Source organism: Littorina saxatilis, linkage group LG9, assembly GCF_037325665.1.
Source record: "Littorina saxatilis isolate snail1 linkage group LG9, US_GU_Lsax_2.0, whole genome shotgun sequence".
NCBI lineage: Eukaryota > Metazoa > Mollusca > Gastropoda > Littorinimorpha > Littorinidae > Littorina > Littorina saxatilis.
In genome coordinates, this window is record NC_090253.1 from 42,197,918 (window position 1) to 42,216,895 (window position 18,978).

An 18,978-nucleotide genomic window follows, 5' to 3' on the forward strand; every position below is an offset into this window, starting at 1 on the left:
GTATTTACACGGGTTCAGCGTGTTACTATAATTTTCTACATACTACTGGCATTTTGTCAGTGAACACTGGTTTTTTACGTGTTGAGAACGTAAAAGGAACATATTTTGAGTGAAGGCTCGAGGGAGGTGGAGAGTTTATACATAAACAGGCGTCTGAGACTTATACTTTTGTTGACTCTATTTAATTGTATGACTGCGAGAGTGGATCGTGGTGTGGTTAGTTAATTAGTAGTAATTAACCGGTTCATAATCGCCTTTAGTGATATATTGAAACGTGACACTGACGATCTAACAGCGAACGACAAGAAGAAGAAGAACTATTTCCGAAAATTATGACTTTTTCTTTTTTCTGATTTTTGTGCCTGAGGAACCCACAGTGGTCGAAACGTGCTTTGTTGTTCGTATCGCCTTCGTTAAACACGCGAGCGAGTACAGTATTTTTTGGTATTTTTATTTCCGAACAAGTTCACACTACGTGACTTCACCTGTATATCAGACTAACACAGTCTACAGTGTAGACTAATTATTTATTCTAAGCTGGAGTTCTGAATAACAAGCATTAGTCAGTACATGGTACAAACAGTTCATCATACATCATGTTAACTCATACAGGACTCGGATATCAATTACCTGTGCTAAGTGACTCTTAAGATATTTCCAGCACAACCATTCACACCTCGTTAACCCTTGCTGTTGTCACATCTGTTTGAACTCTGGCAGACGTCGAATGGAAATCTTGCAAAGTAATTCTTGCATCACACTGAAGTTTTAAAAACAATGAAACATTGGATAGCAATTATCTTACAATATTAATCAAGCATCTAAAACTCATTGCAAATGTGACCCTCCACCATGGAATGAGTTGGATGTCACCTCGCGGGGTTTTGCGCTAGGCTTAATATACGTCCGGGGGGTGTCAGGTATCAGTGTGAGGATCACCTTAGTCACAGGCTTATAACTCGAACTTGAACTGATAAGTTTTCGCTCTTTTCTAAAACGGTTTTTACCCCTGGATAGAGCATAAACAATTCTTTAAGATAATGTAAAAATATAACAAGAAGGGCAAAGCCCATACGACTCACATGCTTGACCTTCTGCTTTACACATTTTTCCTACCAAAATACATGTGACCTTGACCCAAGGTCAAGGTCATCCAAGGTCATGCAACACAAAGCTGTTAATTCAAGACATAGGAAGTACAATGGTGCTTATTGGCTCTTTCAGTTTCTACCATGAGATATGGTCACTTTTAGTGGTTCACTACCTTATTTTGGTCACATTTCATAAGGGTCAAAGTGACCTTGACCTTGATCATATGTGACCAAATGTGTCTCATAATGAAAGCATAACATGTGCCCCACATAATTTTTAAGTTTAAAACAGTTATCTTCCATAGTTCAGGGTCAAGGTCACTTCAAAATATGTATACAATCCAACTTTCAAGAGCTCCTGTGACCTTGACCTTGAAGCAAGGTAAACCAAACTGGTATCAAAAGATGGGGCTTACTTTGCCCTATATATCATATATAGGTGAGGTATTCAATCTCAAAAACTTCAGAGAAAATGGGAAAAATGTGAAAAATAGCTGTTTTTTAGACAACATTTATGGCCCCTGCGACCTTGACCTTGAAGCAAGGTCAAGATGCTATGTATGTTTTTTGGGGCCTTGTCGTCATACACCATCTTGCCAAATTTGGTACTGATAGACTGAATAGTGTCCAAGAAATATCCAACGTTAAAGTTTTCCGGACGGCCGGCCGGCCGGCCGGCCGGCCGGACGGACGGACGGACGGACGGACGGACGACTCGGGTGAGTACATAGACTCACTTTTGCTTCGCATGTGAGTCAAAAATCATGCAAAGGTGACATGCGACTCATTCCGTGGTGGAGGGCCACAAATGACCTGCACAACCTCAAGTTCTTGTGAGCAGATCAAGCCAATGCGAATTTAAAAAAATAGAATTACAACTAAAAACAAATAAATGCATGACCCTTATCACTTCAATCTAACATTACCATTGTTCTTCCTTCTTTGATTCACTTGAAAAGCAAGACCCTTCTGCATCCTTACCAATAAGTTAATCTGGTCTATAAGTGATCAGCCCTTGCACTCCAATTACAATCGCCAAAATTTGTGATGATGCCGAGTGTTATGGGGTAATGATGTGGAGTATTTGCAGAAAGTGTAGCTGATTTTCTTTAACACTGTCATCGTGACACATGGGTCTGTTACTGCTGTAAATTCTATATCTGAAACTCAAATACTGGCTCAGACGTAGACGTTCTCCCTTCACACTTAAATTGTTCACAACTAGAAGTGAATAACACCACTGCGCAGACACCTGTGTTTGATACAGTCAGCTATAATCATCTGACTTAAAATGTTAAAGCTGTTTCATGCTGATTTCACACAAACGTGGCAACGCTTCTCTTTCACAAATTATTGAAACGTTCATTGTCACAGTAAGATTACCGGCACGGTTGGCCTAGTGGTAAGGCGTCCGCCCCGTGATCGGGAGGTCGTGGGTTCGAACCCCGGCCGGGTCATACCTAAGACTTTAAAATTGGCAATCTAGTGGCTGCTCCGCCTGGCGTCTGGCATTATGGGGTTAGTGCTAGGACTGGTTGGTCCGGTGTCAGAATAATGTGACTGGGTGAGACATGAAGCCTGTGCTGCGACTTCTGTCTTGTGTGTGGCGCATGTTATATGTCAAAGCAGCACCGCCCTGATATGGCCCTTCGTGGTCGGCTGGGCGTTAAGCAAACAAACAAACAAACAAACAGTAAGATTACCGTCACGTAGCGTATATCAATGGGCTCTGCACACACCTCACTACATAACCCACTGGCTTTTATTCACATGTCAAGCTGTGAAAAAAATCCAATGACCAGAACAATATTTCCCTCCAACTTTGAAACCGAAAATATCCCTTGATCTGAATACATCCAGTGTACCAATGAACACCTCATGGACACAATACACACACAAATTGTTCAACTCTTTAGTATACACATTGCTTAATCATAAAAATTAAGATACAGAGACCAAATCAGGGTACTTGGTATACGCCAATTCTACATAGTATTGACCAGGTTTAGCCTTTAAATGCGTACCCGCACTTATGGTTCAGTGCTCTAAAAATGTCAGTCTTCTTTGATGTACACACATGCACGCACGAACATATGTACGCACTCACACACAGAGTAAATAGGAACCTACAGTCCTGGGAACCCCTGTTTTGCACTTGGAGCATTCTCAAAGAAACTTGGCATATTTTCAGAAAAATGAGTGTACTCCACACAGCATTCGAACATCCAAAATACTGGATCGGCTTCAAGATGCGCTTGTGAAGAAAAGTAGTCGAGGAATTTTTCTCGTCGTATTTTTTTCCACTGATTGTATTCTAGACAATCAAGCGTACAAAATCCAGTGAAATCGTATGGGTTCCCAGGTCTGAACCTACCATCCCCTTGTCACACATGCATAGGATACAATGATGTGAATACACACGCACTAAGAAGACTCATGTCAATTAACTTACACACACGCTTCTCTATGTTCTGTACTACATTATGCAACGTAGGTTTAGCAGTATTTCGTTCAGCACAGCGCATCTCATTCACATTTCCATTCTCTCAAGGAAAAAAAACTAGCAAACAAGCATTACATAACATAAACCTTTTCAATTGCACTAGCACGTCTACAAATCTTGCAAAAGCACATGCATAAGTTTGTCAAATCAGTGTGTTTACTGTTTGCTCTGAAATGATCGAAACACTGCGGATGTGATTTGCCCACAGACACAAACACTCTTGAACACAGACACACACACAAACCAACACACACACACACAAACCAACACACATGCACTAACACACACACTCATACCCGCATACATACATGTATGCACACACTCGCGCACACACACACTGACACATATGTACTTTCTCTCACATACAGTCTCACACAGGAATAGTAAGAAACACATATTTCATTAACACAAAACTTTTGTTCAAGCAAAAAATAAACCCTTTTTTTTCCCTACCCCCACCCCCTAAAAACAAAAAGGAAGAAGAAATATAAAAAGATTGTATTTAGTTGTGACATTAACACTCTCAGCAGTCCTGTTACGTTAAAAAAGAAATTCTTAAAACTTGAGATGAGTAATTACACGCAAGATAGAAAGATTGGATCTGGAAGCGTATTCATCATCACCAGAAAAAGTCCACAGAAAAATCATTCAACACAAACAATGAAACAACTGCCTTGTCTAATACATTATTTATCAAAAGTTCTTTCAGAAAGGGTAAAAATAAGTAAATTTCAATAATATAGGTAACAGACGTTGTTCGGAAATGACTTTGTTGGGTTTGTATGGGGTGTGAAATCTTACCACGTGTGGAGACACGCCTCTCGCTAGTGATTGGCCTATAATGTCATGTGGGAAAGTTTGCCTCAATGTTTCAATGAGAAACAACTCTTTCACAACCCACACAAACCTGACAGAGTTATTTCTGGAATTCGTCTATTGCGAAGGGCAAAAGGAGTAGAGAAGAGATCAATCTCAATCTGTTTTCTTCACCGATATTACACACACTCTTTCTCCATCCCAGTATCACAAAAAAGTACTTCAAAGTTTCTTCATCTTTTTTTTGTTCACAACCCTGATGGAGCGTCTTGCATGACCGACTCCTGATTCTCACCATGACCCTCTTTCTCAGCAGAGCGCTGCTCAACCGTGTCCATTTTTTCTTCCCCTCTCTCGGCAGCCATTCCTTGTTCACCCATAATATCCACATCGATGTGAGTCGGTGAAGCGTCAGATACTGTGATCACCGGTGAACTCTCTGCGGTGAATGGTTGTGGTTTGAGCGGTGATGGGAGTGTGGGTGGTAACGGTGACGAACCCTCGGGATCTCTCAAAGGAGCGGAAGACGGATCGACAACATTAGGGGCAGTAGTGTCTGCATTCATAGCCACAGAAACAGCAGTACCAGTGGCGACTCCGCCACATGGGAGAGGTTGAAGAGGAGAGGGAAGGTTGGCCTCGCAAGAGTCGCTGACCTCTGCGTCCAGGTCGACCTTGACCTTGCGAGGTCGTATGGTGAGGGGCGTGCGCTGGAGGACATCTGCGATCTCTTTGTTGAAGTTCTGGCTGAAGTCCTTCATGTCCTGCTGAAGTTGTAGAGCCTCTGCCATCACACGTTCCTGCATGCAACAAGTCAAACTATCATCAACATTCCTTCCTTTTAACTTACTAGTTGTAGGGATGATTGGATTGGATTGGATTGGATTGGATAAGATTTACAATCCAGTGAGGTTACCCTCATGGAAATTCGGGCTGCTTTCTCCCCGGGGAAAGCGAGCTGCCATACATACGGCGCTACCCATATTTTTTTTTTTTCCCTGCATGCGTGTATTCATGTTTCCTGAGACTTAATGCCGTGTGAGATGGAATTTTTTTTTAACTTTATTCCAAGTCCCACGGGTATTTGATGGACATTTTTATCTATGCCTATACAATTTTGCCAGGAAAGACCCTTTTGTCAATCGTGGGATCTTTAACCTGCACACCCCAATGTAGTGTACACGAAGGGACCTCGGTTTTTCGTCTCATCCGAAAGACTAGCACTTGAACCCACCACCTAGGTTAGGAAAGGGGGGAGAAAATTGCGGCCTGACCCAGGCCTGAACACGCAACCTCTCGCTTCCGAGCGCAAGTGCGTTACCACTCGGCCACCCAGGCCCTGAGGGTAGTTGACCAGCTTCTTCTTTTCAATACAGAGGACCCCCAATATAAGACTCCCTCCCTTTTAAAACCATGTTTTCTCTGACTTTTTGTTCATAATCTCTGTAAATTTAACCCCATTTTAAGACTTCCTCCTTTTTACATTTTGTCAAGTTTTGACTTAATGTTTTAACATAGAGGGGGAATCGAGACGAGGGTCGTGGTGTATGTGTGTGTGTGTGTGTTGAGCGATTCAGAGTAAACTACTGGACCAATCTTTATGACATTTTTCATGAGAGTTCCTGGGTATGATATCCCCAGACGTTTTTTTCATTTTTTGGATAAATGTCTTTGATGACGTCATATCCGGAATTTTGTAAAAAGTTGAGGCGGCACTGTCTCACCCTCATTTTTCAATAAAATTGATTGAAATTTTGGCCAAGCAATCTTCGACGAAGGCCGGACTTTGGTATTGCATTTCAGCTTGGAGGCTTAAAAATTAATTAATGACTTTGGTCATTAAAAATCTGAAAATTGTAATTAAAATTACTTTTCTATAAAACGATTCAAAATTACGTTTATCTAATTCTTCATCATTTTCTGATTCCAAAAACATATAAATATGTTATATTCGGATTAAAAACAAGCTCTGAAAATTAAAAATATAAAAATTATGATTAAAATTAAATTTCCGAAATCCATTTAAAAACAATTTCATCTTATTCCTTGTCCGTTCCTGATTCCAAAAACATATAGATATGATATGTTTGGATTAAAAACACGTTCAGAAAGTTTAAAAGAATAGAGATATAGAAAAGCATGCTATCCTCCTCAGCGCAACCGCTACCGCGCTTTTTTGGACTGTTAATTTCACTGCCTTTGCCACGAGCGGTGGACAGACAATGCTACGAGTGTACAGTCTTGTGGAAAAAATGCAATGCGTTCAGTTTCATTCTGTGAGTTCGACTGAGCTTGACTAAATGTTGTATTTTTGTCTTTCGCAACTTTTTAAGACCTAATTTTCTCCGATTTTTAGGTCTTAAGATGGGGGTTTCTCTGTAGTTGTAGGGATGAGGGTAGTTGACAGGATCTTTTCCATGCGCACTTGGTCTTGTGCTTGCGTGTACACACGAAGGGGGTTAAGTCACTAGCAGGTCTGCATAAGTTGACCTGGGAGATAGGAAAAATCTCCACTCTTAACCCACCAGGCGGCAGCGACCGGGATTCGAACTCATGACCTCCCGATCAGGAGGCCGACATCTTACCACCCGGCCACTGCGCCCGTCAGCCGTTAATCACTAACACGTGAACATCAAACATCCTTTTTACCTGGCGTTGCTTCAGATCTGTCAGTGAATTCAAGTTGTGCTGCATCAGACGCAGTCCTTCGCAGATGTGTTCGCCGCTGCTACCTGGCGGAGTAGCCTCCCCAGACATGTAGCGGTCGTACTCTGCCACCGAGAGGCTGAGGGACTCAGCGTTGATGTTTTCGATGAAAGCCACTGCACAGCACTGCAGGAAAAAACATCATGACAGGTTAGTGTTGCCAATATCATGGAACGTGAAATCTATTAAGGCCAAAAAAAATAATAGTCTGTTTACGGTAACCCGACCGACCCTATTTTTTTCGCGCGACCCTAGACTTTTTTTTGGCATTTGGGAAAGAAAGAAAAAAATCTTTTGTTTTTTTTGAAAAATAACGTAAAAATATGGTTTTTTGGAAAGAAAAAAAAAGAAAGAAAAAAAAAATCCCGACCTACCGACCCTATTTTTTTGGCCTATGTTACCGTAAACAGACCTATTTTTTTTTTGGCCTAATGTTAAACGGACACGTTGCAGACATCATAGAAATGAAAGTTGCTTGTATATATCAATGCTTGTTATTCTCTCGGGTGCCAGGAGAATGGTTCCGAATAAGTCTTACTGACTCTATTACACATGCCGTATGCATTTTACAGCGCTTACTTCCCTTTATTTATCAGATCTCTACACAGCGCTCTGCCTCATTAGATTTTGGCTTTACTCTTGTTTTCAAGCATGAAGCTAAAGCTCATAACTCACCAGATTTGTGAAGTAGTAGCCAGCCTCTCCACTCATGAGACGACTAGGGTTGGCGAAGCGTGTGATGTACTGGATGTTGGACTGTAGCAATGGCGGGTTCGCCTTCAGCACCACGAAGATGAGTGCGGGCAGAAACTCGTCGGCACTGGCCGGGGCGCCTTTGGACTCCTTCAGGATGTGGAAGATGCGTTTGCTGCAGTTGACGATGCACGCCAGCTTGTCCTGAGTGGCTCGCTTGCTGTCCATCTCTATGATGTCTGCAACAGGGAACAGCAAGAGGTTGGTTTTTTTTCCAGTTGGTATTTTTTTAATTTAATCTTTATTTTATCTTAAAAGTTAGTGTTTTACAGGAAACAGCACAAAGTGACACAGTTACTAAATAGAGTGGCTCTCCTGCTGTCCATCTCTATGATGTCTGCAACAGGAAACAGATTTTGTTTTTTTTAAAGTTTTGTTTGTTTTGTTTTTTTGGTCTTTAAATTTGTGCGTGTGTTAAGAGTTAGTGTTTTGCAGGAAACAGCACTAAGTGTACACAGTTACTAAATACCATGATACATGTTGTGCAAGACCCCTACCATGAACAGAAGACACTGAATGTAAGATCCTTTGTGTTTTCCATCAGCCCATAAATTGACATTGTATGTGTGCGTGTGTTCCAATTCTTCTCTCTCTCTGCTTGGTGACAAACAACCTCAGAAAGGCACCATTTGTGCGTATACACGTATGTGTTTTAATTATTTCTTCTCTCTGCTTTCTGAAAAACAGCCACAGAAAGACACCATTATTTTTGCGCATACGTGTGTGTGTTCTAATTCTTCTTTCTCTCTGCTTTCTGAAAAACAGCCAGAGAAAGGCGCCATTATTTTTGCGCATACGTGTGTGTGTTCTAATTCTTCTTTCTCTCTGCTTTCTGAAAAACAGCCAGAGAAAGGCGCCATTATTTTTGTGCATACGTGTGTGTGTGTGTTCTAATTCTTCTCTCTCTCTCTCTCTTGTTGCTGACCTGTGATAGCTGTGTCCAGCTCCTGCCTGATGACCGGGTCAGTGTCGTTGATGACCAGGTCCAGTTGCTGTGCGGTGATCCAGTGCAGGCCGCGGATACGGTTCTGGACGGCCAGGTCTTTCTCCTCGTCCGCTGTGGTCATGGGGCAGAAAAGGCAGCGGTACAGCCGCGTCAGCACATAGCGCTCCGCGTAGTCCAGTATTTTGTCCTGCACCTCTTGGCTTAAACCTGGACATTCATTTGTATTCCAGTTTATTGTGATGAGCTTTGTAACTACAGAACGTCTATCAGGATTGAAGCAGTTATCAGGGATGGCCAAATCGTCCGCCCGATCGCCAGGGGCGAGTCAAAATTCCCCTGGGCTAGTTGAAACCGCCTGCCAACTGGCCAGGATGGCCAGTGAAATTTCTGGTCAAATGCAACACTTTGGGTTGTAATATTGAGTTTCAAAGCCATATAAACACTGCTGATGCCGCAACTGTGTGTTTTTTTTTTTTAAATATATTACTTGGGGCCCATCTACTTTTTGATATTTTGTTGTGTCTTTCGTTCTCGTTTTGTATTTGTTTTCGTTTTTGGTATTGACACAGATTGTGTTCGATAATTCAAACTAAGTTTTCCTTGTTGTTTTTCTCCTTTTTTTTTTCCTTTTTCTTTTTTCTTCAAAAAATGTGTCGCATTGATCATATTCCGCCATGAAATTTCAGGCATGTTTATATGAGCACTTATCATAAGTTTTAAACTTGTTGTGCTCCTTCTTAATGATGTTGTTATATTATCATGTGTCTGTTTACGAATAAAATACTGTTTAAACAAACTGTGGTTTGTACCGGGCCAGCGAAATTTCTGGCAGGCTAGTAACTTTCTTGAAGTTACTCGCCCGGTTTGCGAGTTACAATTTTGAGATTTGGCCATCCCTGGTTATGCATCTGCCATCATCAACTTGCTTCTGACTAGGATCATGAGGGTAGGTAACAAATCCATATACAGCGGACCCCCCCCCCCTTTTCATCCCTCCCAAAATCTGAGAAAATCAGGTCTTAAAGGTGGTCGTCTACATTTTTGCTTTTTTTCAATAATCTTATGGTTAGATTTCGCTAAAAAGTTATATGTCAGATGATGAATGTACCATGGGGAAAAAAGTTATAGAAAAACAAATATATGTAAAAAAAAAGATTTTATTTTTGGGTAGCGTGACTCACGCTTCCAATATTGTGTTTTCTGTTTGCTGAGAACATGTGCTTTGCCTAAAAATACTGACCAATCAAATTCATGTCAGTTATGCTTATAGCCACGCCCAAACAAGTGCAGCAACAGTTTGACACTGGAGCGCTGTCCACGCTTTTTTTTTAAACGCACGAAATGCACGGGATTTGAGAAGAGTTTTGCGCTTGGCATTTTCCAAATAAGGATATCCTACTATGAGTACTACGCTGGAATACTACAATGAATTTTCAAACGGCTACACTGGCTTCGTCTTTCCTGATCGAAAGGGGGTGTATTGTTGATATTTGTAGATAATAGACTCTGCATTTTAATGGTCAAATGGCGATTTCGGTATAAAAATGTAGAAAAGGACCTTTAAAAAGGAGGGAGTCTTAAAAGGGGGGTTCCACTGTAGTCATTCACCTTCAGAGAAGGTCTAACAACTGTCAACACAGTAACATACATCAGAGCATTATTTTTGAAGTTTTGCTACAAGGTTTATTTGCTCAATAGGACACAGGAAAAGTACACACAGAAAGTCAGTTTAAATTTAAATCCCCTTGCCCGATCCCTCCGTTATCAGTAAATGTAACAGAAAGTTAATCACAACTATTTTAGGTATGTTATGTACTGAAATATTCTGACAACTTTAGCTTTAACCTGTAAATGCAAGACACAAAGCCAGCACACCAATGTTAGGTGTTACCTTGTTTTGAAAGAAGTCGTAACTTACTCAAAATACTGAAAATTACTGTGACAAGTACTGGAGAGCATTGTGCGGACAGCCTCCAAAATCGCGGGCTGTGACTTCCCTTCCGTTGCCTCTATCTTTGAGTTGCGCTCAGGTCGAAAAGCAGGAAAGATTGTTCGCGACCCCTCCCACCCGGCAAACCACTTCTTCGAGCCTCTTCCATCTGGTAGGCGCTACAGAGCTTTGAAAGCCAGAACTAGTCGCTTTCGCTCTAGCTTCATCCCCCATGCTGTACTGACAACTCCTGTAGTGAAGACGTTGTAATATACTGTAGTTATAGGATTGGGGGGGGGGGGTTCTTTTGTTACTTAGTCCTTTCACTGCATTCCATTACTGTTCTCATAACTTGTGATAGTGGAAATATGTGCAATGTGGAATGGTCCTTATTTTTTTAGGTGCTGGAGTAGTTCTGTGATGGTAGTAGTTTTGTGCAATGCGACTCTAAGTTCAGGTGCTTGAGTAGATCTGTGATAGTCTGTTAATACTGTTGTTTTAAACTGTCTAGATCATGATTATATAATTTTATGTGATGATCTGACTAAATGATAATAATTACATGTACTACTTACTTTTAAATGGATTATAAATTTTAGGTATTGTTCTAGTATTCACTAATGTTGTATTGATATTACTGGCACCCCTTTTAAACTGATATGGTTTTTACGTTTACAAGGCGACGATGTGAATTTGTGATGTAGATATGTGGCTGGTTATGTGTGAGAATGTAAATAATTGTGTGTGTGTGTGTGTGTGTGTGTGTGTGTGTGTGTGTGTGTGTGTGTGTGTGTGTGTGTGTGTGTGTGTGTGTGTGTGTGTGTGTGTGTGTGTGTGTGTGTGTGTGTGTGTGTGTGTGTGAGTTGTGTCTGTGTGTGCATGACAGTGTAATGTACGTATGTATGCATGCATGGTGATGTGTGTCTGCATATGTGTCTGGTTGGTTTATTTTTTATTTTTACCGTGCCGTGCCAAGATGAAATCCTTTTGCAAAATTGGTGAATAAATATCTTGTATCTTGTATCTTGTATCTTGTATGAGCACAAAACTTCCACCCATGCCTCTATTTACCTTTGAACACTGTCTGGGTGGCCATTTTGTCGCCTAAGTTCTGGTAAAAGTCCTGCACCATCTCGGACAGCTCATCGACAGGAATGTCCACGTTGTGCTGAATGCGCTCGACGAACGCTCGCACCACCTTCGACACTTCCAGCGCCGGAGGTTTGCGTAGCGTCTTCAGGAACTCTGCAAATTCCCCGCCCACTTTCTGGCTCTCTAGACTGGAGCGCCGTGATTCTTTTGGTGCCGAAGGGGAAGAGGAGCTGGCAGAGTCTGAAAATCAACATTTTCATTTCATTTTCATAACTTCATTGTCCCTTTGCTGGGAAATTCAGGTCGTTTCCTCACAGCGGAAAGCTAGCAGCAACAGAGTCTCACTACCCAGGTGTGTGCGTGTTAAGATGTAATCAACCACCTGCATTAACGGCAGAATGACCGACCTCTTTAACGTGCCACTGTGGTGACACGGGGGTGGAACCAGGATACCGTTTCTCTGAGTCTGCACATAAAGTTGACCCGTGTCTGTCCCGGCCCAGATTCGAACCTGCAATCCTAGGATCACAAGTCCAGTGCTCTGCCAGCTGAGCTACCCGGGCCTTTGTCAGTATATTTTTCCCCAGAAGATTAACTCAGATCCACTTTGCACTTCTTTGTACGCACATAATTCACAAAATCTATCCTGCTTTTGACTACTGTATGACCGTATTTTGAGCTCCACCAAGTTACAACCTAGAGTTGACAGATACAAGTCTGAAGAGGAACACTGTTTGAATCACCTTTCAATTCTAATAATTTCTTGACTTGTTTGTACATCATGTACATCTGTTTTCATAGCCCCCTGGTTTTACTGAGGCCTGCTAAGCATGCAGCAAGTTGTGTGCTTGAAGATTTTGAATGGCAGACTTACTGACTAGTTATGCGCTTACAGAATATGATGCAGAGATCACTACAATATCAAGCAGCTTTCCAAAATACACATTTGACTTTCACTACAGATACTGAAATGAACATACCAGTGATGCCTGGTGTCAATCTAGTGTCAAATGTTATTTTATGTTCTGACTTACAGTAGATATTGGATTCTGATATATCTTCCTTTTTACCGATAATACTATAGAGAGCAAACCTGTGTTTTTACCTACTTTTTGGTTCTGATTTTGACTGACAAAATCCCTTCAGTTCAGCCTTATAAATTAACAGAAAAGAGTAAATGTACAGAAAAGAGTAAATGTACAGAAAAGAGTAAATGTACAGAAAAGAGTAAATGTACAGAAAAATGTTATGTCTGGACATGAAAAGCAGCTACTGTAAAACCCGTGTTATCTTGATGGCCAACCACTTTCGTAGGTGTTTTCTTGAAGATGGACTTAAAAATTGTAAAATTCACATTACAAAATCTCATGTTGAACATATGAAGAGCAGTCCCTAATAGGGACCACCCTGTGGGACAAGAACAAATATCTTCTCATGAAGAGCAGCTACTACAAAATCCGTGTTACCTCGACTGCCAACCACCTTTTGTGGGTGTTTTTCCGAAGATGGACTGAACAAAAAATTTTAAAATCTCATGTCGGACATATGAACAGCAGGTACTACTGCTAAACCTTTATGATCTTGATGGCCAACCACCTTTTGTGGACGTCTTCCTGAGATGGACAACAACAAAAAAAGTACAAAATCTCATGTCAGACATGTATATATATATTATATGAAGAGCAGCTACTGCAAAACCTGTGTTATCTTCATGGCCAACCACCTTCTGTAAGTGTTTTCCTGAAGACGGACTAACAAAAAAAAAAGTACAAAATCTTATGTCGGACATATATATGAAGAGCAGCTACTGCTAAACCTGTATGATCTTGATGGGCAATCACCTTTAGTGGGCGTCTTCCTGAAGATGGACTTGACTGTGTTGGCTCGCTTGTTGGCCTGCTGCGTCTTCTTCACCTCGAACTTGGAGAAGGACGGTTTGCTGTCACCTGGCTTGTCCGCGGGCTCCAGCCTGTCAAGAAACAAACACAGTGATCAGTACAGTGGAATGTCCCCTTTCTTCTTCTTCTTCTGCGTTCGTGGGCTGAAACTCCCATGTACACTCGTGTTTTTTGCACGAGTGGAATTTTTTCCTTGTATGACCGTTTTTACCCCGCCATTAAGGCAGCCATACGCCGCTTTCGGAGGAAGCATGCTGGATATTTTCGTGTTTCTATAACCCACCGAACTCTGACATGGATTACAGGATCTTTTCCGTGCGCACTTGGTCTTGTGCTTGCGTGTACACACGAAGGGGGATAAGGCACCAACAGGTCTGCACATACGTTGACCTGGGAGATCGGAAAAATCTCCACCCTTAACCCACCAGGCGGCCGCGACCGGGATTCGAACCCTCGACCTTCCGATTAAGAGGCCGACGTCTTACCACCCCGCCACAGCGCCCGTCAGAACGTCCCCTTTAAGACCCCCAATGTAACTTTGTAAGTCTTCCTCCCTGTTAACCCTTTCTACCCCACCTATGTTGACCAAGTTTATTTTTAGCCGAGACCAGCTGTGCTGCAGCAGGTCACTCAGAATTGTAGTAACCGCGTAGAAACTGTGTATGAACACGCTGGAATGCAGGCGTTAGATCGACGTTACAGGAAGCGACTGTGTGTACGGATATATCCGTCCTAAGTCAGATAGAGCCATATGAGTGGGTACGGATATATATACGTACATGGGAGACAATGAGTTAAGACGTTGGGTTTTCACATTCTGTTTTTATCCCCTGTAAATTTACCTCTATTTTAAGGCCTGATTTTCTCAGTTTTTTTGTTTAGGTCTCTAGAAGGGGGGTTCAATTGTATTCTTGATATGCAGTCGGCAGATAGGTCATTTATATATTTGAACTAGTGATGTGAAAGACAATGGCTGAAAAGTTATGAAAATTTTTTTGCGGGAGGATAAAACACAGATAAAACGAAAGACAGATGGAACAATGAAAGAGCGACATGAGAAATAATTGCGAGCATTTAGGATGATAGGAGAACGGATGAGACTGAGAGAGTATGAGCAGTATGCTTTTAATTGGAGAGATAGAGAGAGTAAAGTTGCATTTCTAATTGTGAAATGCAAGCAAGAGAAAGACATTTCTTGGCCACCGCCGATTGGATTTTCTCTCACACACACACACACATCCTCACACTAGTCACTGCAACATGAACATCAAAGAAACATAAGCCACAATTGCAAACAGCGGAAACACTTAATACAGACAAACAGAAACACTAACACAATAGTTTTTACATTAGATAACTACTTGAAATCTTACTTTGCTTGAGTGCGCCCAGTTAATAACATCAACATCCTGTGGTTGCCAGTCTTCTCACTTCCTAACACTAAAGCAGTACTCACGATTATAAATCCAAGTTAGCTGGTAGAAAGTTGTACATGCACATTAGTATTTCAACACTGAAGTATTGAGAAACTTGGCCAAGCTTTCTTATTTGCAAGCTAACAGTAACGAAACAAGGACTTCCCTTGTGAGAAATTCCACAAAACTACACACACAGATGTTATAATCCAGCAGTTTTGGGAACAGTTTAAGCTCAAAAGTGATTGACAGTGGTTGTAAATCCGTTACACAAAGATAGCTTCACAACCAGTTGAGTCAATACCCTTTGACAGGTAATGTACAAAGCGGAGAAATGCTGGTCTCAGCACATGCAACGTCCCATCAGTGGCGACACCAGGACACCATGACATAACCAATGTGGAATGACCATGTAGATTACAATCAGCAAGTTTTAAAGGCACAGCTGCTGTAAGTGTGAAATTATATTGTAAATTTATCTAAGGCCAAAAAAAAAAAAAGGTCTGTTTACGGTAACATAGGGTGAAAAAATAGGGTCGGTAGGTCGGCTTTTTATATATTTTTTTTCCATTTAAAATTTTTTTTTTCCCCCCTCTCTGATGTTTTACAGTTCATTTCTTCTCATCAATCCCTGTTTTTGCCGAACATAACTATAAACACTACTTTGAGCTTACCTCCCTTCTGTCGTCTGCTGTTTGAGCGCAAACAGCTCTATTTTGGATGCGTTTTTTTTTTTTTAGACGATCCAAAAAAAAAGATTAGGGTCGGGCCTAAAAACTAGGGTCGGTCGGGTTACCGTAAACAGACCTATTTTTTTTGTGGCCTAACTACACTGCAAAGGAAATGCCAGTGTAGGTTCATCAGTGGCCGCATCATTTTCACGGGCACCAATACAGTGGAACCCCCCTTTTAAGACCTCCACAAATCAGACAAAATCAGGTCTTAACTCAAAATCAGGTCTTAACTCAAAATCAGGTCTTAACTCAAAATCAGGTCTTAACTCAAAATCAGGAAGAGAAGACACAAAAAGATTCAAAGAAGTTCCTGACTTCAATTTTTTAAATAATTAAAGTAAGTATGATTTCAGACAGACAACAAATACGTAGAGCGACCTGCAAAGAGAAGAACAAGAGTTCGGAAGGTGGTGGAGACAGGAAATAAATTTCTCCAAGTACAAAATCAACACACAAAACAATGACAACAACAACAAATAAACCAACAACTATTAACATGTAATTCAGGTGCAACTGAAATTATAGGAATGTGATTGAGAATTTTATTAAACGTAATTCAGGTGCAACTGAAATTATAGGAATGTGATTGAGAATTTTATTAAACGTAATTCAGGTGCAACTGAAATTATAGGAATGTGATTGCGAGAATTATCACATTTCACACATGTATAACACATGTACTTTAATGGATTTTCACCCATTCTTCGCCATGCTAGCATGTTTAATTTGTAGCCAAGGGATAAATCAATAACTTATGTCGGCTTTTGTATTGACAGCCACCACAGGGTGTCTAACATGCAAGCTGTCACCTGAGCCAGGGGAAGGCCACCTCAGACAAGTCAATAAAGTTTACAGCTAGGGGCTATACATAATGTATACAAACTGAAGGCAGACTAGAGACTTCTTTGCTCACAAGCAGGTCTAAGATGGTTGGAAACAAACCCAAAAGAAGTATTTAAATTTATGGTAATGTTCAACTCAAACAAATACTGAAAAAGTGTCCCCACTCATTTTTATGTGTACAATATGTTTTATCATTCGTACATGTATCTGATTTTTTTATTTTTACATACTAGTACTACCAACCACATATATATGTAAAACAAGAACAACAAAAACAAACTATAAAACACACACAAACAAACAAGCCTAGAAAATCTGAACAATGAACAAACCGAACATCCACACCACCAAAAACCCTGTCAGTTAGCAATGTTCTCTCTCACATCAAACTCACTTTTTGGCTTCCTGCAAGGCATCTGATTTTAGTATTTTTACATACTACCAACCACATGACCACACAAACAAAAGAAAAAACACACACAAACAATAATAGAATAATTATAGAACAAACAGAACACCCAAAAAACTGTCAGTCATTCCGAATATTCGTGTTCTCTCTCACATCAAACTCACTTTTTGGCTTCCTGCAAGGCGTCGTGCTGCAACTGAGCCTGCCTGGCTGGCTGGTACACCTCACGGTAACACTTGGAACAGAAGTTCTGCCAGGCCGGGTTGCCATAGAAACCACAGCCATTCTTGCACAGCAGGTCGTTCTCCTCGATGTGAAACTTGTTCTTCTTGCCCGCTGTCGCTACGTTGGCCGTCATGACTGATACTGAACTGTCTAGTGTCTGCTTATTTATTTTTTATTTTTGTGAAATCCGTCACAATGAGAAAGAATGGTGTTGGAAAGAAACTGACAGAAGTAGTCATGAAACTGAGCCTTTTGCAAATCACCCGTTCTTCAAACACTGCTTTCTGGGTCTCTTTCGAGCAGCTGTCTGTGTAGGACTGCAGTCTGACTAAGGGTCGAAGTTCTTCTGCAGTGTGGTTTTCATCACATGATCACAATGCCATGGTTGTTTTCATTGTATCCACCTGTACTCAGGTTCAGAATTAACGTCCATTCATCACCTGTAACAAAATCCATAACCAAAAAAGTGGATTACAACATTGATCATGCTTTTGAACAAACGATGCCAGTATAACTATAAGATTTGACTAAAATCACCCATTTTAAAAATGCCACAATTCTGCTGTTTGTTTGTAAACGTTTTAGACTCAGAGAGTATGCTCAAAGTCAAACAATATGCTGAAATTTCATTTATACATTTTCGCTAAAAAAGTAAAATAGAGTAAAATTATTCACAAAACCGGTGATGACGATCCATAGTCCAAGTGTTTGAGTCACAGTCATGGGACATTCTGTTTCAATGATTAATTTCATTGCCTGCAGGTCAACAATGTTACTAACGGAATCAAGAACTGAGTACAGTAAGCAATACCCTCTATAATAACAGAAATTGTAAAATACTAATTATTACTGTTAAGACTTGTAGTTGTGTAATTGATTGAATGCCATTGCCAAGCATGCATGCATGGCCCCTGGTCATTGATGTGCTGTACGTGTCCTTCTACGTGAAGTTCACCGTACACAAGCGTTATCAAACAGGTATCACTCACATCATACCAGAATAGATGTGGGACTATCGTACCGCGGCTTGCTCAAGGGTTTGTTGCTCCCATTCCCAACACAAGTCAAGTGTTCAGTTGGCCTTCTTCAGAACGATTCCCACTTTGTTTACAAATTATAGTTTTATACAATCTCCACAAAACCCTTTTCCCTCGATGAAGGGCTCTTAGTCTCACAACCTTATTCATCAAGTATCCTGGAAAATATATAACAGTGCTGACTTAGCATAGAAAGAAGTTTATTGACGTACGAATCTATGATGGGAGAAACAACTTTCACATCAGTCGAAAAAAATCGAAATCTCATTCCCCAGACAATCACAATGGCAAGAAATATTGTAACTCATGCCACACCCAAGGAACAAACGGTGCACACAAAGTAGCCGTGGAAAGAAGATCAGAGATCGAAGGACTAAAGTAAACAGGATTAAAAAATGTCAAATTATACCTGGAGTCAGCTGCAGATCAAAATTCTTCCTTGTCACACGACCATTGGGTCATGAGATTCAGAAATGAGGTCAGCCATTATGAAAAGTAGTTTTCTTAGTTTAGAATTTTGAACTATTTCCTGCATTTTATTTCTAACTGTACCACAAGAAATGAGACATAAATTAGTAAT

General features: G+C 40.9%; 1 protein-coding gene across 1 annotated transcript; it reads right to left on the reverse strand.

Moving 5' to 3' along the window:
* Positions 1-435: 435 nt before the first annotated feature.
* On the reverse strand, positions 436-18,883 carry LOC138976135 (rab5 GDP/GTP exchange factor-like). Its single transcript, XM_070348960.1, has 8 exons — positions 18,808-18,883; positions 17,301-17,801; positions 13,679-13,806; positions 11,817-12,077; positions 8,795-9,022; positions 7,792-8,048; positions 7,060-7,242; positions 436-5,210 (listed from the first exon to the last, which is right to left on the reverse strand). Exons 2-8 carry the CDS (start codon positions 17,492-17,494, stop codon positions 4,659-4,661), a joined length of 1,803 nt encoding a protein of 600 aa, XP_070205061.1. The 5' UTR covers positions 17,495-17,801; positions 18,808-18,883; the 3' UTR covers positions 436-4,658.
* Between the last annotated feature and the right edge of the window lie 95 nt (positions 18,884-18,978).